We start from the raw sequence: 24,953 nt of genomic DNA, 5'->3' as shown, positions 1-24,953 counted from the left end.
AAATCTTCTCCCTCTTATTCTAAATTGATACCCTCTAGATTTGGACTTCCCTACCCCGGGGAAAACAGTAAAGACTCTCACTATCTGGGACATGCTCTCTTCTTGGTATTATCATCAGGATGGAAGTACAGGACCCTGAAGACCCACAGTCAACAATTCAGGAAAAGCTTCTTCCCTCTCGCCACCAAATTTCTGAAAATTCAATGAACACTACTTCATTATTCCTTTTATTTGCAGTATTTATTTTGCAATTTATGGTCATTTTATGTCTTTGCACCATACTGCCGCCCCAAAACAAACTTCATGCCACATAAGACTGATAATAAACCTAACTCTGTCTATGCATATCATCTTAAACATTTCTTCAAGACCACCCCTCATTCACGGACATTCCAAGCAATGAAGACCCAGCCTGGCCAATCTCTCCCTATAACTCAGGCTCTCTAATCCTCAGGGTCAATGTTTTGTGGTCACAGTGTCATCTTAATCTACCAAAATCAATTCCTTGATTTACTTTGAAAGTTTCTTGGCCATCCCTTGCTCGCTGCTGGCTTTCTAGTTGTTAACATAAGGCCATAAGACATAGGAACAGAATTAGGCCATTCAGCCCATTGGGCCTACTTCACAGACATATACTCTGAAACTGACCCTGTCCTTTTGTTCCTGCTGCTGAAATCCCAGCATAACCTGCACCACATTCTCCAGCCTCCTATTGCTAACCACGGCCCCAATTATGGTTCATGTCATTTTCTCCTGATTAGTTCCCAGCATCAACCACATGGAATTAGAAACAGAATGTACTCGTTGACAAAGAAAGAAAAGCAGAGAAGTAAAACTGAAGGAAAATATGAAATGGAGACGTACACCTGAACACAAGCAGCATCAAGCTGACAATCTCACGAGATTCACAATCACTCAAGAGATCAAACATTATTTTCATAAAACGTATAACTGAAGAAATAAATCTAAAAGTCCACCTCACTATTGGTAAAATATATTTTGCTCCTCCATTAAGATCTAGCATTAAAAATCAGAAAACAAACCTTAAGTCCAGAGATATAACTCAACTGAAACGTGTAGCAGCAAATATCAAAATGTATTGTGCATTATATTATTGTACATACAATGGATTTTCTGAATCACAGAAACATGCTCATTAATTTGCAAGGACACAATTAATCATGAACATACCTGCCATGCTAACGGTTGGTCAGGCTCAAGTTCTGTAGCTTTTTTATATGCAGTCTTTGCTTGCTCGGGCTGATCTAGCTCTGTTGCAGCAACTCCGATAAAAACCCAAGCATTGTAGTTATTTTTGTCTTGTTTCAAAACGGCCTGAACAATTAGAAAACAACCATTCAACTATGTGAGAATTAATCCCCATAGAACCATAGAACACTACAACACAGAAAACAGGCCATTCGGCCCTTCGAGTCTGTGCCGAAACATTATTCCGCTTGTCCCATTGACCACGTCAGATGGCAGCTCATTCCACACTCCCACCACTCTCTGAGTGAAGAAGTTCCCTCTAAACCTTTCCCCTTTCACCCTAACGCCATGTTCTCGCGTATTTATCTCTCCTAATCTAAGTGGAAAGAGCCTATTCACATTTTCTCTGTCTATACCCCTCATAATTTTGTAAACCTCTTATCAACTCTCCCCTCATTCTTCTACGCTCCAAGGAATAAAGTCCTAGAACTCAGATAGAATTCTGAGTCAGATTAATTCCTAGATAATGTTAGAGGAACAATGAAACAAATCTAAAGTTTGCAGTTTTTAAAGTGGATCCACAAGTTATATCACCAATTAACTATCTGATATCCAATAGATTTGAATTTGGGCTCGGTTAATCCGACAAAATGCCAAATTGAATGCCAAGCCACGTGACATACAATGTTTACAATCTCAAGTGCTTATAGTCTTGGTATGAAATAGTAATCTTAATAAAATGTAAAGGAAATGAAAAATATTTATATTTGAAGTGCATCTGGAGCAGAGTAGATAAAACCTTATTCTGTCTTGAACTTTATTAGAGTAACTTGGAACCGCTACATGGTACTATTAAGCATCCAGATGCACCTGCATTCAATTTTCAGAGGTGAAAAGAAAATTAAGAAGTAAGATCTCTAAACAAGTGAGAGCAACAACTAGGAAATCAGCATGGCCAGAAATCAAATCAAAATAATTGTTTCAGGCTTTCTTCCAATCCTTTTATTGAAAAGGATGTATTTACAGAACAGAATTATCTGCTCAAAGCTGGTGTCCATGAGACTCTACGGAGCACCAACAACAAAAATAGATACTTCTACAATGTAACATCATGACCTGGCATCACTTTACCCTATCATCCCAGCCTGGATTAATAATGAACTCCCTGCCACCACATATGAACTTCATCATATGGTCTCATGATGTATGAAATGCAATAGTGTTATACTGTTTACTTTTTAACTTGTATCATATACGCACCTTATTATTTGTTGATTTACTTGTGGTAAATATTACTTTGTGTTATGGGTGTGAATTATATGTACTGTGTTGTGCACCTTGGTCCAAAGGAACATTGTTTCGTTTAGCAGTATGTGCGTATAGCTGAGTGACAATAAACTGAACTTGAACAAGGAGTACAAAAGAACCTGCCAAAAGTTTTAGAGCTGTGTCTGAAACAGAAGTGTCCACCTGGTAAAGATAAAAACCAGAAACACTGGCTAAATAAAAACCACCCAGGGAACCAAGTCTAACAAAAAGGAATGAAAAACTGTTGATTTAGTATATTAAGGCATCCGTTAGTCTTGCGAGACCATGGATCTGCACCTGGAAAGTCTTCACACTCCAGGGCGCAGGCCTGGGCAAGGTTGTATGGAAGACCAGCAGTTGCCCATGCTGCAAGTCTCCCCTCTCCACGACACCGATGTTGTCCAAGGGAAAGGCAAGGGCCAATACAGCTTGGCACCAGTGTCGTCGCAGAGCACTGAGTGGTTAAGTGCCTTGCTAAAGGACACAACACGTTGCCTCGGCTGAGGCTCGAACTCACGACCTTCAGATCGCTAGTCCAATGCCTTAACCACTTGGCCACGTGCCCCATTTAGTAAAAAAATTAATTAATTGCACTGAAATCACTGGCGACTTAGAATTAGGATCCTCGACAACCAACAGAAAGTCTTTGACATAGTTCAAGTTCAAATTTATTGTCATCTGACTGTACGTATATACAACCAAATGAAACAGGCCATGCTCACTTCTCGCTACTTCCATCAGGAAGGAGTTACAGGAGCCTCAGGACTCACACCCTTAGGTTCAACCAATTTCCCCCGGGATCAATAAAGTATGACTATGGTTCAACCAGGTTCAGTAACAATCATTACTCATCAACCATCAGGCTCTTGAACCAAAGGGGATAACTTCACTCAATTTCACTGAACTGTTTCCACAACCTACAGACTCATTTTCAAGGCCTCTTTACCTCATGTTCTCCATATTTAGTGCCTATTTATTTTTTATGAGTATTTTTTTCTTTTGTATTTGCAGTTTGTTGCTCTTTGCACATTGATTGTTTGTCCATCTTGTTGGGTGCAGTCCTTCATTGATTGTATTGTGTTTCTTGGACATACTGTGTATGCCCGCAAGAAAATGAATCTCAAAGTTGTACATGGTAACATATAAGTACTTTAATAATAAATTTAATTTGAACTTTGAACAATGTTCTTACAGAACATGGTGCACCCTCAATACATATATCACACACAGCACATAAAACAAAATATTACTATAAATAAGTTAATAAAATGTAATTCAAAATGCATGTGGTAAAGTGTCACGCAGGTAAACAGTAAACAGCATGCTATACTAATGATGAGACCTGCATGGTAACAGGGTATTCATTACTCTCACAGCCTGAGGGAAAAGCTGTTACCAAGTCTGGCAGTCTGAGTCCTGATGCTCCTGTATCTCCTTCCTGGTGGTAGTGGGTCAAAGAGATTGTGATATCATAAACATGAGAAAATCTGCAGATTCTGGAAATCCAAAGCAACTCACACAAAATGCTGGAGGAACTCAGCAGGTCCGGCAGTATCTATGAGAAAGAGTAAACAGTCGAAATTTCGGGCCAAAACTCTTCTTCAGGACTGAGAAGGAGGGGAAAATTCAGAATAAGATAGTGGGGGAGGGGATGAAGTAAAGAGCTGGGAAGTTGATTGTTGAAAGAGATAAAGGGCTGAAGAATGGGGAGTCCAACAGGAGAGGACAGAAGACCATGGAAGAAAGGGAACGGGGAGGAGCAACAGAGACAGGTGATGGGTAGGTAAGGAGAAAAGGTGAGAGAAGGAAACAGGAATGGGGAATGGTGAAGGAGAGGAGGAGGGAAACCATTACCATAAGTTCAAGAAAGAGATGTTCATGCCACCAGGTTGGATGCTGCTCAGGTGTTGCTCCTCCAATCTAGACTGGTCTCAACACGGCACGAGAGGAGGCCATGGGTTGAAATGTTGGAATGGGAATGGGAGTGGGAAGTAGAATTGAAATGGGTGGCCATCAGGAGATCCCACTTCTCGTGGCAGATGGAGCGCAGGTACTTGGCGAAGCAAACTCCCAATCTATGTTGGGTCTCAACGATATACAGGACTCTACGCTGGGAGCACCAGATATAGTAGATGACCGCAATAGACTTGCAGGTGAAGTGTCGCCTCACCTGGAAGGACTGTTTGAGGTCCTGAATGGTAGTGAGGGAGGAGGTATAGAGCAGGGATGGCACTTGTTCTGCTTGAAAGAATAAGTATCGGAAGGGAAATCAGTGGGGAGGGACGAGTGGATAAGGGAGTCACATAGGGGGCGATCCCTGCAGGAAAGTGGGGGGAAATAGGGACAGGTGCTTCATGGTGGGATCCCATTGGAGATGGCGAAAGTTACGGAGAATTATGTACTGGACGCAGAGTCTAGTGGGGTGGCAGGTGAGGACAAGAGGAATCTTATCCTTTGTGTGGTTGTGGGAGGACGGGTTGATGGCAGATGCACACGAAATGAAAGAGACACAAATGAGTGCTGCATTGATGGCAGAGGAAGGGAAGCCCCTTTCTTTGAAGGAGGAGGACATCTCATTTGTTGGAATGAAAAGCCTCATCCTGAGAGCAACTGCGGCGGAGACAGAGGAACAGAGAAGGCGATGGCATTTTTCACAACGGAGTGGGAAGAGGTATAGTCCAGATAGCTGTAAGAGTCAGTGGGTTTAAAAAATAGTAGACAGACTGTCTCCAGAGATGGAGACAGAGAGATAAAGAAAGGGGAGAGCAGTGTCAGAAATGGACCAAGCATATTTGAGGGCAGGGTGGGAGTTGGTGGAAGTTGGAGGCAAAGTTGCTGAAATCAACGAGTTCAGCATGGATGCAGAAGCAGCACCAAGGCATTTGATGTAATGTAGGAAAAGTTGGGGAGCGTTGCCAGTGTAGGCTTAGAACACGGACTTGTCCACATATCTGATGAAAAGGCAGGCATGGCTGGGACCCATGCAAGTGCCCAGGGCTACACCTTTGGTTTGAAGGAAGTAGGAGGAGTTGAAGGAGAAATTATAGAGAATGCACAACAGACCCAAGCAATTCCCCTTCTCCAACAGTCCTCTCCATCTGGCACAACTGATCTTCACCTCAATGATTTCGCCTGTATATTGGTGAGACCCGACGTAAATTGGGAGACCACTTCAGCGAACACCTTCATTCCATCTGCCACAAAAAGAGGGATCTCCTGGTGGCCACTATTTCAATTCTACCTACCATTCCCATTCCGACACGCCAGTCCTTGGCCTCCTTTACTATCATGATGAGGCCACACTCAGATTGGAGGATCAACACTTGTATTCCGTCTGGGCAGCCTCCAGCCTGAAGGCATTGACGTCTCAAACTTTCCAATGTTCCTCCCCTTCGACTACTTCACCATTCTCCAATCCCATTTCCCTCTCTCACCTGCCCATCACCTCCCTCTGGTGCTCCTCCTCTTCTCTTTCTTCTATGGTCTTCTGTCCTCTCCTATCAGACTCTCCCTTCTCTAGCCTTTATCCCTTTCACCAACCAACTTCCCAGCTCTTTACTTCACCCCCTTCCCCTCTTCCTGTTTCACCTATCATCTGCCACCTTGTACTTCTTCCTCCCCTCCCCCACCATCTTACTCTGACTTCTCTAGTTCTTTTCCAGTCCTGAAGAGTGGTCTCAGCCTGAAACGTTGACTGTTTGCTCTTTTCCATAGATGTTGCCTGGCCTGCTGAGTTCCTCCAGCATTTTGTGCGTGTGGTCAAACAGATTGTGGGATGGATGGTCGAGATCCTTAACAATGCTTCAGACCCTTCATCTGCAAACCTCCCAGTAAATATCTCAAATGGGAGTGGGTGGAAGACCCCAATGATCTTCTCAGTGGTTTTATTCTCTTCTGTAGGGACTTGCAGGATCTGTACTACACAATGATGCAGCCAGACAGGACACTCTCAATGGTGCTCTGTAGAAAGCTGTTAGTACGGGGGCGGGAAACCTCTCCCACATCAATCTCCTCAGAAAGTGTAGACACTGCTGTGCCTTCTCGACTATTGAGAAGTTGTGGGTTCAGGTTCAATCATCTGTTACGTGCGCTCCTAGGAGCTTCGTGCTCTTTATTCTCTACACAACAGAGTCATTGATGTGCAATGGAGAGTGGTCGGCCTGCAGTCCAAACCACCTCTTTTGTCCACATTGACACCCCAGTTGTTGTTCTCACACCATTTGACATTTGACAAGCCCCTCTACCTCCTCTCTCTATGCAGACTCATCAACGTTGCTGATGAGACAAAGCACTGTTGTATCATCAGCGATCTTGATGATGCGATTTGTGCCGGATCTGGCAGTACAGTCATCAGTCAGCAGCGTGAACAGCAGCAGTCTGAGCACAAAGCCCGGGGAGCCCCAGTGCTCAGTGGGAGCTTAAGATATTGCTGCCAACTCTGACTGACTGGGGGTTTTTCTGTCAAGAAATCCAAGATCCAGTTACAGAGAAGTCAAAGAATAATGGATACATGGATTAACATTCTACAGGTTATGGAACAGTTCTTGTAAATATGAATTGTGATGGCATCTGAACCACAGATGCTCTACTTTATTACCCAACTATCTGATTCAGCTTTGTGAGATGAAAACATTGGAATTCAGCTCTTTGTACAACTCTAAATACTGGCATACAGAGGCAATATTCCAATGGAAATCAAGAATACACATTGAAGTTTGTCACGATACCTTGCAATGTTTTAGTGCCTCCTTATACTCTTTATTTCTAATAGCTTCTCTTGCATTTTTCAAAGTGGATTTTATTTCTTTACTGGACATTGTCCTATAAATGAAAAATAAAATTAGAACACAATTAATACAGACTTCACAATCAAGACTGAATTTAGTTTTAACAACATGACTATTTTCAAAATGGTCAACAAGAGAAAGAATATATCACAGCTGGTATGAATACAGCACAGTATAAGCCCTTTGGCCCACACAACGTTGTGCTAACTTTTTAACCTACTCTAAGATCCGTCTAACTCTTACCCCCTACATAACCCTCCATTTTTCTATCATCTATGTGTCTAAGAATGTTTTAATATATGCAACTCAAACACCACCCTGGCAGAGCCTTTCATTTACCCGCCGTATAAAAACTAAACTCTGACATCCTTCCGGTAGAGCATGAGACATAAGAATAGAATTAGGCCATTCAGCCCATCGAGTCTGCTCCAACATTCTACCATGGCTGATTTATTATCCCTCTTAATCCCATTCTCCTGCCTTCTCTCCGTTAAATTTGATTACCCAACTAATTAAGAACTTATCAGCTTCCACTTTAAATATACCCACTTGGCTCCACAGCCATCTGTGGCAATAAATTCCACAGATTCACTACCCTCTGGCTGAAGAAATTCCTCCTCATCTCTGTTCTCAATGGACATCCCTCTATTCTGAGGCTGTTCTCTCTGGTCACCCACTATAGGAAACATCTTCTTCATATCCACCTTATATAGGCTTTTCAATATTCAATAGGTATCAGTGAGATCCCCCCTCATCCCAGTGAGTACAGGCCCACAGTCATCAAACACTTCTAATACGTTAATCCTTTCATTCCAAAATTATTCTTATGAACATCCTCTGAACTCTGTCCTCAATAAATCCATAACAGAATAGCTATAATAGAATCAATAACTTCACCTAATTGAGTGCTCAGTGTACAAAAGACAATAAACTGTGCAAATACAAAAAGAAAAATATTAATAAATAAATAGCAGTAAATATTGAGAACATGGTATGAAGAGTCCTTGAATGTGAGTCCATGGTTTATGGGAACAGTTCAGTGAAGGGGCAAGTGAAGTTAAGGGAAGTTGAGTGATGTTATACCCTTTGGTTCAAGAAGCTGATGGCTGCGGGGTAATAACTGTTCCTGAACCTGGTGGTGTGAGCCCTGAGATTCCTGTCCCTGATGACAGCAGCGAGAAGTGACCATAGCCTGGGTGGTGAGTTTCCCTGATAATGGATGTAGCTTCCCTGCAACAACATTTCATGTTGATGTGCTCAATGGTGGGGAAAGGCTTTACCCGTGATGGACTGGGCCATATCCACTACCTTTTGTAGGATTTTCCATTCAACTGCATTAGTGTTTCTGTATCAGGCTATGATGTAGCCAGTCAATATACTCTCCACCACATATCTATAGAAGTTTGTCAAAATTTTTGATCTGATGGAATTTTTGCAAATTTCTAAGTAGAGGCGTTGCCATGTTTTCTTCATAATTGCACATACATGCTGGGCCCAGGACAGGTCATCCGATATAACACCGAGGAATTTAAAGTTGATGACCCTTTCCACCTATGATCCTCCGATAAGGAATGGCTCATGGTCCTCTGATTTCCTTCTCCTGAAGTCAATAATCAGCCTCTTGGTCTTGCTGACAATGAGTGAGAAGTTGTTGCTGTGGCACCAGTCATCCAGATTTTAATTCACCCTTCTATATGTCGATTCATCACCATCTGTGATTCGGCCTACGAGAGTGATGTCATCAGCAAACGAATATGGCATTGGAGCTATGCTTAGCCACACAGTCACAAGTGTAAACGAGTAGAGCAGGGGGATAAGCACACAGCCTAGTGGTGCACCTGTGCTGATGGGGATTGGGGAGGAGTGCAAACCGACTGGGGTCTGTAAGTGAGAAAATCCAGAATCCAATTGCAGAAGGAGGTATTGAGGCCAAGGTCTTGAAGCTTATTGATTAATTTTGAGGCAATGATGGTACTTAATGCCAAGCTGCTGTTGATACAGACCATCTTGATGTAAGCATCTTTGCTGTCCAGATGTTCCAGGGTTCAATGAAGAGCCAACGAGATGACTTCTGCTGTGGACCTGTTGTCCCATTTGCTTCATGTTGTTACTGGCTCTTTTCTAGCAGCTTTCTGTATATAGATTCTTGATGGTGGGTAGGCTGGTGCTGGTGATGCATTGGGCAGTTTCCCCACCGTACAGTGATGCATCTTGTCAGGATGCTTTCTATTGCACATCTGTAAAATGACATTAAATAGAGATGAAACTGTCTGAAACTCTGAAACTCTTCATAGTTTCCAGTGTTGTGCTACTGATGTAAAGAGGGGTGCGAGTTCTCCTGAAGTCGATAACAATTTATTTTGCCTTGCTGACATTAACAAAGAGATTATTTACCTGGCAGCAGGTGTCAAGCTCTTCCAACTCCTCTCTGTAGGCTGTTTCATTGTTGTTGGTGATGAGCCCTACCACTGCCATATCATCGGTAAACTTGACAACCTAATTTCTTGGGGTATTTGGCTGTGCAGTCACGTGAGTAGGGTGTACAGCAATGGGTTCAGCACACATCACTGAATTTGAATTGACTTTATGTCAATTTATGACCTCCTTCACATATATGAGGAGTAAAAATCTTTACGGTACATCTCCATCTAAATGTGCAATGTGCAATCATAGTAATTTATAATTTATAATAAATAGAACAGTCAATAGAGTACACTCAGATCAGTGTGAGTTCAGCAGTCTGATGGCCTGGTGGAAGAAGCTGTCCCGGAGCCTGTTGGTCCTGGCAGTTATGCTGCGGTACTGTTTCCTGGAACAGATTGTGGTTGGGATGACGTAGGTCCCCAATGATTCTACGGGCCCCTTTTACACACCTGTCCTTGTAAATGTCCCAAATCAGTGGTCCCCCACCACCGGGCCACAAAGCATTTGCTACCGGGCCACGAAGAAATGATATGATTTGGCGATATGAGTCACCTGTACCTTTCCTCATTCCCTGTCACACCCACTGTGGAGCTTGAATGCCATGTCAGCGCAGGAAGGAGATCAACTTCACGAGCTTGCAAATGACGACCGGCTGAAAAGTATGTTTGACATAACATCTCTGCCAGCATTCTGGATCAAAGTCAATGCTAAATATCCTGAGATAGCCACGAAAGCACTGAAACCGTTGCTTCTATTTCAAACATATCCCTGCAATGAATGCAGTGAAAACTAAATTGCAGAATAGACTGGACATAAGGAACCCCGTTTGAGTATCGCTGTCTCCCATCGCCCCTCGATGGCACCGTCTTGTTGCGGGGAAACAAGCCCAGGGCTCCCACTGATTCAGCGATATTGGTGTGTTGCAATGATTTTATACGTTCATACAGGGAAAATATGTGCTGTGTGTTTAATATCCAAATGTTACTTAAAATTGACTTATAAGTGACTTATATAACCATATAACAATTACAGCACGGAAACAGACCATCTCAGCCCTTCTAGTCCGTGCCGAACGCTACTCTCACCTAGTCCCACCGACCTGCACTCAGCCCACAACCCTCCATTCCTTTCCTGTCCATATACCTATCCAATTTGCGAGGAAAATATGCGCTGCGTGTTTAATATTAAATTCGTTAGATAAACCCTTTTAGAAATGAAATTGAGTGTATTATCCACTTATCGCCTATAGTCCATTCGTGATTAACATCCCCACCACACCCCCCCCCACCCCGGGAACAGAATCGCCAAAAACGATTTGTAGAAAAAAAATCGGCACATACACGCATGCGCACACAGGTGCCCGCACAAGGCTTCATGGTCATGGTAGTCTTTCTCCAGGTAAACACAATGTATTTGACTGCTCCTCTTGTCCATTGGCAACCCTACCCCCCAACCCCCAGTCGGCCGGTCCGCAAGAATATTGTCAATATTAAACCGGTCCGTGTTGCAAAAAAGGTTGGGGACCCCGTCCTAAATCATGGGAAGTTCACAACTACAGATGTGCTGGGCTGTCTGCACCACTCTCTGCAGAGTCCTGCAATTAAGGGAGGTACAATTCCCATACTAGGCAGTGATGCAGCCAGTCAGGATGCTCTCAATTGTGCCTCTGCAGAAAATCCTTAGGATTTGGGAGCCCATAGAAAAATTCCTCAACCGTCTGAGATGAGTTGTGCCTTTTTCACCACACCGCTGGTATGTAGACCATGAGGTCTTCGGTGATGTGGATGCCAAGGAACTTAAAGCTGTTTACCCTCTCAACCCCAGATCCGTTGATGTCAATAGGGGTACAAGGGTATCCACGTGTAATGATGACGCGGAGGGAGGTGTTGTTGTGCATCCTGACTATCTGAGGTCTGTTTGTTAGGAAATTCAACACCAAGTGGCATGGTGGTGTATTCTGACCAAGGAGTAGGAGTTTGTTCACTAAGATCTGTGGGACAATATTGCTGAATGCCAAACTGAAATCCACAAACAGCATTGTGACACACAGTTGCAAGAAAAATTTTATGAATCTTTTGCAATTACCTGGTTTTCTGCATTAATTACTCATAAAATGTGGCCTGATCTTCATCTAGGTCACAATAATAGGCAAATACAATCTGTCTAAACTAATAACACACAATCAATTGTTTAATCATTCACAGTCCAGGCTGGAAAAAGTATGTGAACCCTCGTATTTAATAACTGGTAGAATCTCCTTTAGCAGCAATAACCTCCACCAAACATTTCCTGAAGCTGCCGATCAGACTTGCACAACAGTGAGGAGGAATTTTAGTCCATTTCTCCATACAAAACTGTTTCAGTTCATCAATATTTCTGGGATACCTTGCATGAACAACCCTCTTCAGGTCACGCCATAGCATCTCAATTGGGTTAAGGTCGAGACTCTGACTTGGCCATCCCAACCCATGAATTTTCTTCATTTTACACTACTCCTATTGTTGATTTATTGTATTTCGGATTATTGTCTTGATGTATCAACCAACTTCTATTAAGCTTCAGCTGACAGACCACAACCACCCTGGCGTTCTCCTGTAAAATGTCTTGATACAATTTTGAATTCATTGTTCCCTCAATGATTGCAAGCTGTCCAGGCCCTGAGGCAGCAAAGCAGCCCCAAACCATGATGCTTCTTCCACCATGCTTCACAGTTGGGATGAGGTTTTGGTGTGGGTGTGCAGTGCCCTTTTCCCTCCAAACATAGCGGTCTGGATTTCTGCCAAAAAGTTCAACTTTTGTCTCATCTATCCACAGAACGTTGTCCCAGAAGCATTGTGGAACATCCAGGTGGTCTTTTCCAAACTTGAGGTGTGTGTGTAATTTTGTTTTGGAGAGCAGTGGTCTCTTCCATGGTGTCCTTTCATGAATACCATTCTTGGTCAATGTTTTTTCTTACAGGGGACATATGAACAGTGACTTCAGCAAATTCCAGAGATTTCTGTATGTCTTTTGCTGTCACCCTTGGGTTCATTTTCATCTCCTTCAGCACTGCACGTTGTGCTTTTGGTGTGATCTTTGCAGGATGCCCACTCCGAGGAAGAGTAGTAACAGTATAGAATTTCCTCCATTTGCAGACAAATTTCTCTTGCTGTGGACTGATGAACATTCAGGTCTTTAGAAATGCTTTAGTTGCCTTTTCCAGCTTTATAAATCTCTACAATTCTTCTTCTAAGGTCCTCTGAAAGTCGTTTTGATCGAGGCATGGTGCACATAAACAGATATTTCTTGAGAAGAGCAGGCTCTGTCAGTAACGAGACTTTGTGTCTTTTTCACAGGGCAGGGTACCTCTACAACCCACACCTCTAATCTCATCTCATCAATTGGAACACCTGACTCCAAATAGCTTTTGTAGAAGGCCACAGGTTCACATACTTTTTGAACCTAGACTGTGATTGTTTAAACGGTGTACTCAGTATTGACGAGAAGTACAATTATCTGTGTGTTATTAGTTTAGGCAGATTGATGTGACTTAGCTGAACATCAGACCACATTTTATGAGTAAAAAATGCAGAAAAGGATTCACAGACTTTTTCTTGCAGCTGTTGGTGTCCTTGTTTTCTAAGTGTGTCAGGACCAGGTGAATGACAGATGCTATGACATCTATCGTAGACAAGTACTGTCAGTGAACATGCTGGGGCTGCACAGTAGCGCAGTGGTTAGCGTAATGTTTTATAGTACAGGCGACTCGAGTTCAATGCTTGCCAATGCCTGTAAGGAGTTTATACGTTCTCACTATGATTGCATGGGTTTCCTCCGGCTGCTCCAATTTCTTCCCACAGTCTAAAGATGTACCAGTTAGTAGGTTAATTGGTTATTGTAAAATGTCCCTTGATTAGGCTAGGATTAAATCGGGGGATTGCTGGGCAACACAGCCCCAAGGGCTGGAAAGGCCTGTTCTGCACTGTATCTACATAAGTAAATAAATGAATGTTGGCAAGTGTCCAATCAGGCAGGAATGCAGTTTTTGATATGTGCCGTTACCGGCCATTCAAAGTAAATCCTGATAATTGCCTTCTGTACCACTTCTAGTGGTCATTTAGTTATGAAGGTGTAATAGTTCTTTGATACAGGGATGATGGTGGTTGATTTGAAGCACGTGGGGACAGCAGCCCGGATGGGTGAAGTGTTAAAGAGGTCCGGGAGCTGATGTGCACACTTCCTGAGTACTGTTGTTCTCTCATATTAAATTCCTTCTTCAGCCCTTTACTTCTTCTACCAATCCACTCCAAGCTTCTCACTCATCCCCACCCCTTTCCCCAGCCACCTACATTCCACTGCCAGCATGTCACTTTAACCCCTCTCTACCTTTGCCTCCCAGCTTATCACTTAACCTCCTCCACTCTCACCCACTCACCTATCACTTGCCAGTTTGTACTCCTTCCTCTCCTCCCACCACCTTCCTTTCCAGTCCTGATGAAGGATCTCAGTCTAAAATGCCAACTCTTTATTCCTCTCCATAGATGCTGCCTGACTTGCTGAGTTCCTCCAGCATTTTGCTTGTGCAGCCTACTCCTCTTCCTAATTTCCATATAGAGTATTGCAAACAATGCCTCATCTCTGCCCTGTTCTTTAGCTATTTATTTCAGCTCCTCGGTTACAATCTGTCCTGCTACCATCGGAGGGGTGGGTACAAGAATTGAATTGACTTTATTTCTTACATCCTTCACGTACATAAGTAAAAATCTTTACGTTACGTCTCCATCTAAATGTGCAATCATAGTAATTTATAATAAATAGAACAATCCATGTAACATAGAAATACACTCAAATCAGCGTGAGTTAATCAGTCTGATGGCCTGGTGCATGAAGCTGTCCCAGAGACTGTTGGTCCTGGCTTTTACGTTGCGATACCGTTTCCCGAATGGCAGCAGTTGGAATAGATTGTGGTTGGGGTGACTCGGATCCCCAATGAACCTACGGGTCCTTTTTACACACCTGTCCTTGTAAATGTCCTGAATCTGTAGTTCACAACTACAGATGCGTTGCGCTGTCAGCACCACATCTGTGAAGACACACATTTAACGTTTTAGGAACAGCTCCTTATCCTTCACCATCAGATTTCTCAATGGACAACGAACCTTGTCCAAGGTTATCGAAGGCAGAAAATGGTTCGGCACAGCCAAGAAGGGCCAAAAGGCCTGCTTCTGTGCTGTAGTTTCTATGGTTTCTATGAATATAACCTCGCTATTTTTGCTCTCTTTTTGCACTTTTCATTGATTTTATTATGGTTATTATTCTATTATGAACTTATTGAGTAAGCGAATCTCAGCGTTGTACATGTTGACACTTATGCACTTGGAGAATAAATTTACTTTGAATTTATTGTTAAATATATTTCTTACTGCGATTTACAATTGTTATGCACCGCTTCCAAAAAAAACACATTTCATGTCATACAAAACCTGATTCTGATTCAATGGTAACGGTTAACTATTCCATCCAATCGCTGAAAGAACAGGCCCACCTCTCCTGGCAAGTCAGTGAGGGAAGGGAAGGGGAGGGAAGGGAAGGGAAGAGAAGCGAAGGGGACACAGACAGAGCTGAGGAACACGGTACAAGCCCCACAACTCACCCAGACAGCCACCCCCTCGCCTCTCCACGGAAACACCAAGCCCAGCATCCTCCGCGACATGACACTATAGGGTTAGGAGTCACGTTCTTCACAGCGCAAAACCAGACCTTTTTTAAAACGATTGATTCACAGACACTTTGGTAGAAACGGTAAAGTCATCCATGATTTCCCATGATTTAGTGTTTTTTTTGCTCAGCTATAATTGCGTCCGTGATCACATGATCATGACCGACCGGCAGGCTGCTGGGATTTGTAGTTCGCACCTGTAGGAGATGGGATGTGCGGTGGGTTTAAACTGTTCCAACCCAACTGTCTTCCTTGGGCTGTGGTTCCTACTCGCCGTCGGTAGGGCGGAGATTCGGCACAACGATGTCAGCTCCTCTCGGAGCCCCACGGGGCAGCGGCAAGGACACGTCTCCGGACCCAACATTGTACTGGTCACTTGTGATTCTTTGGTAAGGAAACGTTGAGTGTTTTATCTTAATAAGATTGTGAGTTGTCGTTTCTGAGCTGCTAGAGCTGTGAAGTAAATGAAATGCATCAGTCTGTAGTTCGTTCAGGAACTTGTTTCCTCATTTAGTAGGAAGCAGACTGCAGGAACGTACAGAGGACTGTAAAAACCGCCGACGGGATCACCGGGGTGTCCCTCCCCACGATTTGTGATATTTACTGGAAACACTGTAGACGAAGGGCCCAAAGCAATATTGACGACCCCCATCTATCACCCATCCCACAATCTCTTTGACCCAGTACTGTCTGGAAGGAGGTACAGGAGCACCAAGACTAGGACTGCCGGACTAGGTAACAGCTTCTTCCCTCAGGCTGGGAGACCCTGCCACCACCGAAGCCTCATACTAAAACAGCCAGCTGTTTACTGTTTGCCTGTGCTGCATTCATTTTGAATTATGTTTTATTTACTGATTCTTTGTATAATATTTTGGGTATTGTGCTGTGTGTTATACTGTATGTTGTGTGGGCGCACTGTGGTCCGGAGGAACGTTGTTTGGTTGTATCCTGTATAAGTACAGATGACAATAAAATTGAACTTGTTCACTGTAAAGTTACCAACTTCTTCATTTAGCATCATTATTGCAGCAAGATGTTGCAACATATGACATCACATAAAGTACTAAGTACTAATTAGTAGCGTTTATTTTCTGAAATGTTTATGAGGAGAAAATTTAAGTTGTTTATGTATCAGATGCAATTCTTGGAGGAAAGGTTATAAAAGAGACATCGTTTTGGATGCTGCCTGAACTGCTTGGTCTTAATGTACTACAACCCACAGGGAGGACATCGGGCCAGGCTGACTCACAGCAGATGAATCCTTATTTCTCTGTAATTTATTCTTTCAGATTCTCCAACTCCTTCCTGATTCTTACAAGTGGTGGTGTATAATTGTAAACTAATTTTTTTTTAGATTATGAGGACACTCAGTCGTCCTTTATTGTCATTTAGAAATGCATGCATTAAAAAATGATACAATGTTCCTCTAGAAAGATAACACCATACTGGTGGAACTGGAAAGCAACAAGACCACCTGCGGAAATATAGGAAAATATTTAAATCTCCACAGAGATGGCAGCTAACATCCACATCACCGAAGTTGTGAGGCGGCACCATTGCCACAGTTCCTTTTTATTCTAAATTTCTGGGAACGCACTTGATTTCACAGTTCTTTTCTTGTTTTCTTGCTCCTCTTGTGCTCATGCATCTTCGATTTAAATGAACTCCAGACAGATCATTCATTAATAAAACTTTACCACCCGCTCTGCCACCACTGCCATTATTTGCATTATTCCATCTGTCTTAGTTTGCAATAGCCATTTCTGTTCCTTTAACCACATCTTCCCCTTGTATGGTGCTCAAAGCATGGTCTAAATTTCACTGGGTCTGATTAGAAGCTATTCCCTGAATAGCTTGAATGTATAATGTGAGAATTCACAGCATCTGGAATCAATGTTGATGACTTTATTGATTTTATTTAGAAATACAGTGCAGAACAAGACCTTTTATTCATTTTATTTAGAGATACAGTGTTGAACAAGCCCTTTTATTGATTTTATTTAGAGATACAACAGGCCCTTTTACTGATTTTATTTAGAGATACAGTGTGGAACAACCCCTTTCGGTCCTTCCAGCTTCACTGCCCAGCAGCCCTCGATTTAACCCCAGCCTAATCACGGGACAATCTACAATGACCAATTAACCTACTAATCGGTGTGTCTTTGGACTGTGGGAGGAAACCAGAGTACCTGGAAGAAACCAATGCACACGTGGGGAGGACATACAGACAGTACTGTACTGGAATTGAACACCGACACCTGAGCTGTAGTAGTATCACGATAACTACTACACTACTGTGGTAACACACACAAGATGCTGGGGGAGCTCTCAGGCTAGACAGTATCTATAGAAGAGACTAAATAGTCATCGTTTCAGGCCGTGACCTGTCATCAGGACCATTGGTTTTGTGCGTGTTGCTTCGACTTCCAGCATCTGCAGATTTTCTGAAGTTTGTGACACCACTGTAGTATCTGCCACAGAGGCTCAGAGAAGTGTAGGCTTCTACACTCCCCTGTAAATGGCCCTGTACTGCTTCCTCCCATTGGTCTTTGCTGTCAGTGGGACAGGATTGTGACAGAATTGACTGACATGCTGTCTGTGACATATATATAGATAGATAGATATACTTTATTAATCCCAAGGGAAATTTAGTTTTGTTACAGCCGCACCAACCAAGAATAGAGCGTAAATATAGCAATACAAAAACCCCAACAATCAAACACCAAAATGCAAACTAGGCCAAATGGAAAATAAGTCCAGGACCAGTCTGTTGGCTCAGGGTGTCTGACCCTCCACGGGAGGAGCTGCACGTTCGATGGCCACAGGCAGGAACGACCTCCCGTGCCGTCAAGTGTTGTATCACGGTGGAATGTGGCCGAAGTCCAACAGTAAAAAGTTCAATATCCAGTCTGCAAACACGTTCCTCTATCGTAATATGACCCGGATTGCACCATCCGTTGTTAGCCAGAACAGTAAGCACCCAATTCCTTTACGCTTACCGCTCTAAGTGTACTTCCGGTCAGGCGGAACGGTATTACCCACCGAACTCCTCTTATCCAAAAGTCTCTGTTGTCTCAACCCGAACCTCTTTCCTCGGCTTTGTGATCCCCCTCTGCATCCTCTATGTGTTTTCCTCCGGATTTCAGCAGGGGTGTCCGCCGCTCTGTTCGCTAAGCCGGCCGGTCTTTGTTGGTCCATGGAATACACAATGCGACCTTGCTTCTGTCCCGTGTGTCGGGATGTAACCATTTCCAGCGCTAAAGAAAACCCAAATAAAACACTTTCTACCAGCATGTTAGAGAGGGTGCAGCTTCGACGTGTTACCGTGAGAGAAAAAAATACAAAAAATAACGTAAATTATAAAGTAAGAAGAAGAAAGTAAGAATAGATTGGAACGGCTGTACCAGGCTGCATGCACGACTGGCGCATGCGCACAGGACAATATGATCTTTACATTAATCTCAAATGTGTACAGAACTTCATCAAGTTGAGAACTTTGATGCAACTGGGTTAAGCTCATTTTGGTAGCTAGTTCATCAATCTGTTTTCCATTTCAAAATAATGGTGAGGACTGGACATAATCAGAATTAGGTTCATTATCACTGGCATGTGACGTAAAATTTGTTAACTTAGCAGCAGCAGTTCAATGCAATACATAATCTAGCAGAGAGAGAAAAAATAAATAAATAAAATAAAACAATAAATAAACAAGTAAATCAATTACATATATTGAATAGAAACCATAGAAACTGCAGCACAGAAACATGCCTTTTGGCCCTTCTTGGCTGTGCTGAACCATTTTCTGCCTAGTCTCACTGACCTGCACACGGACCATATCCCTCCATACACCTTCCATCCATGTATCTGTCCAATTTATTCTTAAATGTTAAAAAAGAACCTGCATTTACCACCTCATCTGGCAGCTCATTCCATACTCCCACCACTCTCTGTGTGAAGAAGCCCCCCCTAATGTTCCCTTTAAACTTTTCCCTCCTCACCCTTAACCCATGTCCTCTGGTTTTTTTCTCCCCTTGCCTCAGTGGAAAAAGCCTGCTTGCATTCACTCTATCTATACCCATCATAATTTTATATACCTCTATCAAATCTCCCCTCATTCTACGCTCCAGGGAATAAAGTCCTAACCTATTCAACCTTTCTCTGTAACTGAGTTTCTCAAGTCCCGGCAACATCCTTGTAAACCTTCTCTGCACTCTTTCAACCTTATTTATATCCTTCCTGTAATTTGGTGACCAAAACTGAACACAATACTCCAGATTCGGCCTCACCAATGCCTTATACAACCTCATCATAACATTCCAGCTCTTATACTCAATACTTTGATTAATAAAGGCCAATGTACCAAAAGCTCTCTTTATGACCCTATCTACTTGTGACGCCACTTTTAGGGAATTTTGTATGTATTCCCAGATCCCTCTGTTCTACTGCACTCCTCAGTGCCTTACCATTAACCCTGTATGTTCTACCTTGGTTTGTCCTTCCAACATGCAATACCTCACACTTGTCTGTATTAAACTCCATCTGCCATTTTTCAGCCCATTTTTCCAGCTGGTCCAAGCCCCTCTGCAGGCTCTGAAAACCTTCCTCACTGTCTACTACACCTCCAATCTTTGTATCATCAGCAAATTTGCTGAACCAATTTACCACATTATCATCCAGATCATTGATATAGATGACAAATAACAATGGACCCAGCACTGATCCCTGTGGCACACCACTAGTCACAGGCCTCCACTCAGAGAAGCAATTCTCTACCACCACTCTTTGGCTTTTTCCATTGAGCCAATGTCTAATCCAATTTACCACCTCTCCATGTATACCTAGCGACTGAATTTTCCTAACTAACCTCCCATGCGGGACGTTGTCAAAGGCCTTACTGAAGTCCATGTAGACAATATCCACTGCCTTCCCTTCATCCACTTTCCTGGTAACCTCCTCGAAAAACTCCAATAGATTGGTCAAATATGACCTACCACACACAAAGCCATGTTGACTCTCCCTAATAAGCCCCTGTCTATCCAAATGCTTGTAGATTCTGTCTCTTAGTACTCCCTCCAATAACTTACCTACTACCGACGTTAAACTCACCAGCCTATAATTTCTCAGATTACTTTTCGATCCTTTTTTAAACAACGGAACAATAGATTTAAAAGAATGTGCAAAAACAGAAATACTGTATATTAAAAAAAGTGAGGTAGTGTTCACGGGTTCAATGTCCATTTAGGAATCGGATGGCAGAGGGGAAGAAGCTGTTCCTGAATCGCTGAGTGTCTGCCTTCAGGCTTCTGTACCTCCTACCTGATGGTAACGGTGAGAAAAGGACATGCCCTGGGTGCTGGAGGTCCTTAATAATGGACGCTGCCTTTCTGAGACACCACTCCCTAAAGATGTCCTGGGTACTTTGTAGGCTGGTGCTTAAGATGGAGCTAACTAGATTTACAACCTTCTGCAGCTTCTTTCGGTCCTGTGCAGTAGCCCCTCCATACCAGACAGTGATGCAGCCTGTCAAAATGCTCTCCACAGTACAACTATAGAAGTTTTTGAGTGTATTTGTTGACATGCCAAATCTCTTCAAACTCCTAATAAAGTGTAGCTGCTGTCTTGCCTTCTTTATAACTACATCGATATGTTGGGACCAGGTTAGATCCTTAGAGATCTTGACACCCAGGAACTTGAAGCTGCTCACTGTCTGCACTTCTGATCCCTCTATTAGGATTGGTATGTGTTCCTTTGTCTTACCCTTCCTGAAGTCCACAATCAGCTCTTTCATCTTACTGACGTTGAGTGCCAGGTTGTTGCTGTGGCACCACTCCACTAGTTGGCATATCTCACTCCTGTATGCCCTCTTGTCACCACCTGAGATTCTACCAACAATGGTTGTATCGTGGTATTTGAGCTTTGCCTAGTCATGTGTATACAGAGAGTAGAGCAGTGAGAGAAAATCACGATGCTCTGAAGTGGCTTCGCCTGAGAATTGTGTTGACTTTAGATAGTAATTATTTAGGCTTTTCGGTGTGGGAGATCAGGACGTGGAAAGCCATGAGGTTGATCAAAAGTTTTGAAGATCTGAGTTGTGTTGAAAGACATGAGTGTCTTATGGAAACAAAGTATTCGGAATTCCTATGGAAGTGCAGGATTAGTGGAGACACAATAGAGACTGTAGATGCTGGACATTTAGAATATGCAGCAGGTCAAGCAGCATCCATGGAGGAAATGAACAGTTAGTTAATGTTTTTGGTTGAAATCCTTCATCAGTCCTGAGTGCCTCCAGCATTTTGTGTGTGTAGCTACGGATTTAAAGAAATTGGAAAGGCAAAACCAAAATTCTATTTTAAAATTTGAGAACAAGATGTAGAGGCACATTTTGAAATTAATAATTTTGAATTAAGCATTTAAATGAAGGCTTAATAATTAAATAATGTTTTTATATTAGACAATCCTTTGGCATCCAAACCAAAATTCTTCAATACTACCAACATTACCAAAATCAAAATATCTGATATTTTCCAGTTAAGCTAATCATAGAAGAGTACCATACAGGAGCATTCTCTTCAGACCATGATGTGGTGCTAAACTGATGTCATAGATCTAAACTAATCCCTTTAGCCTGCACATGATCTGTATCCCTCCATTCTCTATATATTCATGTTCTGATAAAACTGCTTAAACATCTCCATTGTATCTGCCTCCACCACCAACTCTGGCACCCACTGCTCTCTACGTATATGGAAAACTTGACCCACACAGCTCCTTTGAATTTGCCCTCTCTCACCATAAATGTATGCTCTCTAGTATTAGACTTTTCAACCCTGGGAAAAAGTTACCAGCTGTAGATCACTGCCTTTCATAACTCTATAAACTTTTATCAGGTCTCCTCTCAGAATCCGCCACTCCACTGAAGCCAAACCAAGGTTATCTAACCTCCCCTTATTGTACATGCCCTCTAATAGATTCTGGTGGTCCTCTCCTATACCTCTACAAAGCCTCCTGGGGTGTCCAGAAATGACTGCAATCCTCCACGTGGCCTAACTAAAGTTTTATAAAGCTGCAAAGTTACCTGTGGACTTTTGAACTTGATGTCTCGATTCATAAAGGCAAGCATGCATGTGCTTTCTTTACTACCCTATCAACTTGTACGGCCATGAGTGGAAAAGAACTTGATCTGAGTTTTGAAAGTTCATCATTATTGCAGCATTTTATTCATATAGAAATGTAATTTTGTTTCACATAATTTCTCCTTTCCTTGTGGAAGGATTGGATGTTTGATTCCATTTCTATTATATTGATACATTTTTTGATCTTCGCATCTCTTTCTAGGATGGAAGATTGACATTCAGCCCACAGAACCAGACAATTAATCTTCCCAACATAAACCTGATGAAAGACAATGGCGCAGTTTTTCTCAATACCTATAGCAACTCTCCAATTTGCTGTCCTTCTCGATCAGGTATGATTGTTAATATTCCGTGTCATTTTCAGTACAGTTGTTGCAGACTGAAACGTGTTGATGTGTACACATGGTACCTTAATGAGCTATTTACATACCTCAGCTGTGTCAACAAGAGTGAGAATCGCAGCACAAAGGACAGGAAGCAACTTTCAGAAAAGGCTAAACGATATCACATTAGTTTCAATGTTCTTCTTTCCTGGGCTACATTGCAAAAGTTTAATAATCATTCACACTGTAACAAGGCAACAGCCAGCTCCAGCATACTCTGAAGAAACAAAGTGGAGAAAATTTGATCTATGAGGGAAAACAAAATGATTCATGTAATAAAATATTGGATCTGTTCTGTCATGCAGCATGTTGGAGAAAGAGATATTACACATAGAAAAAAATTCTCAAAATGTACTTGTGTGATCAATTCAATGATCGTCTATGAACTTAAAAACATAAAATGGAGAAATGGGACTAGGACATTCAGTCCCTCTTGCCTCCTCATCTCCCATTCCAAGATGTTATTTATTTATTGATTGATTGATCGAGATGCAGCGTTAAAACCATAAGACATTGGAGCAGATTAGGCCATTCAGCCTATCGGGTCTGCTTCACCATTCTATCATGGCTGATCCCCGATCCCAGATCCCAGTCAACCCCATACACCTGCCTTCTCACCCTAACCTTTGATGCCCTGACCAATCAGAAAACGATCAACTTCCACCTTAAATATACCCATGGACTTGGCCTCTACTGCACTCTGCACCTTGTCAAAGGCCTTCTGAAAGTCCAAATATACAACATCCACTGCATTCCCTTTACCTATCTCCTCAAAGAATTCCAACAGGTTCGTCAGGCAAGATTTTAAGTAAACTATGCTGACATTGTCCTATCTTGTCCTGTGTCACCAAGTACTCCACAACTTCAACTTTAACAATTGACTCCAACATCTTCCCAACCACCAAGGTCAGGCTAACTGGTCTATAATTTCCTTTCTGCTGCCTTCCTCCTTTCTTAAAGAGTGGAGTGACATTTGCAATTTTCCAGTCCTCTGGCACCATGCCAGAGTCCAATGATTTTTGAAAGATCATTACTAATGCCTTCACAATCTCTATCGCTACCTCTTTCAGAACCCTAGAGTGCAGTTTATCTGGCTTGGGTGATGTATGCACCCTTAGGTCTTTCACCTTTTTGAGCACCTTCTCCCTTGTAATAGTAACTGCACTCACTTCTCCTCCCTCACGCCCTTCAACATCTGGCACACTGTTAGTGTCTTCCACAGTGAAGACTGATGCAGAATACTCACTTAGTTCATCTACCGTCTCCTTAGCCCTTGTTATTATTTCTCCAGTCCCATTTTCTTGCAGTCTTGTATCCATTCTCATCTCTCTTTTATTTTTTACATACTTGAAAAAGCTTTTACTATCCACTTTGATATTTTTTGCTAGATTGCTTTTGTATTTCATCTTTTTCACTCCTAATAATTCTTTTAGTTGCTCTCTATAGGGTTGGCTTTCCAATCCTCTGTCTTCCCACTAATTTTTGCTTTGTTGTATGCTCTCTCTTTTGCTAATATCTTCTGAGTAAATTATTTCTCATCGTATTCATCTTGATTACAGGGAAGTAAATGAGGAATATGAATGTTTGCATAGACTCAATAGACCAAATGGCTGATTCGAAGTCATAACAGAATATGAGAAGTTCAAAATAATTCTGTCAGAGTTAACAAACTAATAGATCACCATAGTTCCTTGTTAAGTGGCGATAATGTCATGACAGGAAGCTCTTCATGAATAATTGTTCACAGAACACACATAATTGTATTCCATGATTAGAAGCAATCTTCATGAGGTGGTTGTTACGAATACATCTTTTCAAGTAGTTTATTATTTATTTTTCTGACCTGATTACCTTAAAAATAGATATCTGGAAAAAATTTACGGAAGTATAAAAAAGTTGTCACGTTTAAAAAGACAATCTGCTTTGTTTAATGTTGTCGGTGTTAAGAGAATGAAAAGGAAAACACTTTTGGGGATTCTGTGAGTTGAAAGGTCACACAACCACCATAAAA

General features: G+C 42.3%; 2 protein-coding genes across 3 annotated transcripts in view; one reads left to right on the top strand and one right to left on the bottom strand.

The window, feature by feature from the left end:
• Positions 1–15,464, bottom strand: part of skic3 (SKI3 subunit of superkiller complex) — a 192,866-nt gene extending 177,402 nt beyond the window's left edge. Inside the window, exons 1-3 of one of the 2 annotated variants that reach the window (XM_063069269.1) lie at positions 15,361–15,464; positions 7,245–7,338; positions 1,192–1,335 (exon numbers count right to left, since the gene is read on the bottom strand). In XM_063069269.1, coding sequence (XP_062925339.1) covers positions 1,192–1,335; positions 7,245–7,334 — 234 coding nt within the window. In that variant the 5' untranslated portion in view covers positions 7,335–7,338; positions 15,361–15,464. Of the gene's footprint in view, positions 1–1,191; positions 1,336–7,244; positions 7,339–14,723; positions 14,862–15,360 lie in introns of those variants that run through there. The other variant, XM_063069268.1, reaches the window with a different exon arrangement.
• Positions 15,465–15,582: 118 nt separating this feature from the next.
• arsk (arylsulfatase family, member K) overlaps positions 15,583–24,953 on the top strand; it is a 49,358-nt gene continuing 39,987 nt past the window's right edge. Inside the window, exons 1-2 of the mRNA XM_063069270.1 lie at positions 15,583–15,815; positions 22,762–22,891. Coding sequence (XP_062925340.1) covers positions 15,633–15,815; positions 22,762–22,891 — 313 coding nt within the window. The 5' untranslated portion in view covers positions 15,583–15,632. The remainder of the gene's footprint in view (positions 15,816–22,761; positions 22,892–24,953) is intronic.

The sequence above is a fragment of the Mobula hypostoma genome, chromosome 16 (assembly GCF_963921235.1).
Source record: "Mobula hypostoma chromosome 16, sMobHyp1.1, whole genome shotgun sequence".
Lineage (NCBI taxonomy): Eukaryota > Metazoa > Chordata > Chondrichthyes > Myliobatiformes > Myliobatidae > Mobula > Mobula hypostoma.
Note: the sequence above shows the minus strand (reverse complement) of the source record. Positions and strands in the feature narration are given on the sequence as shown.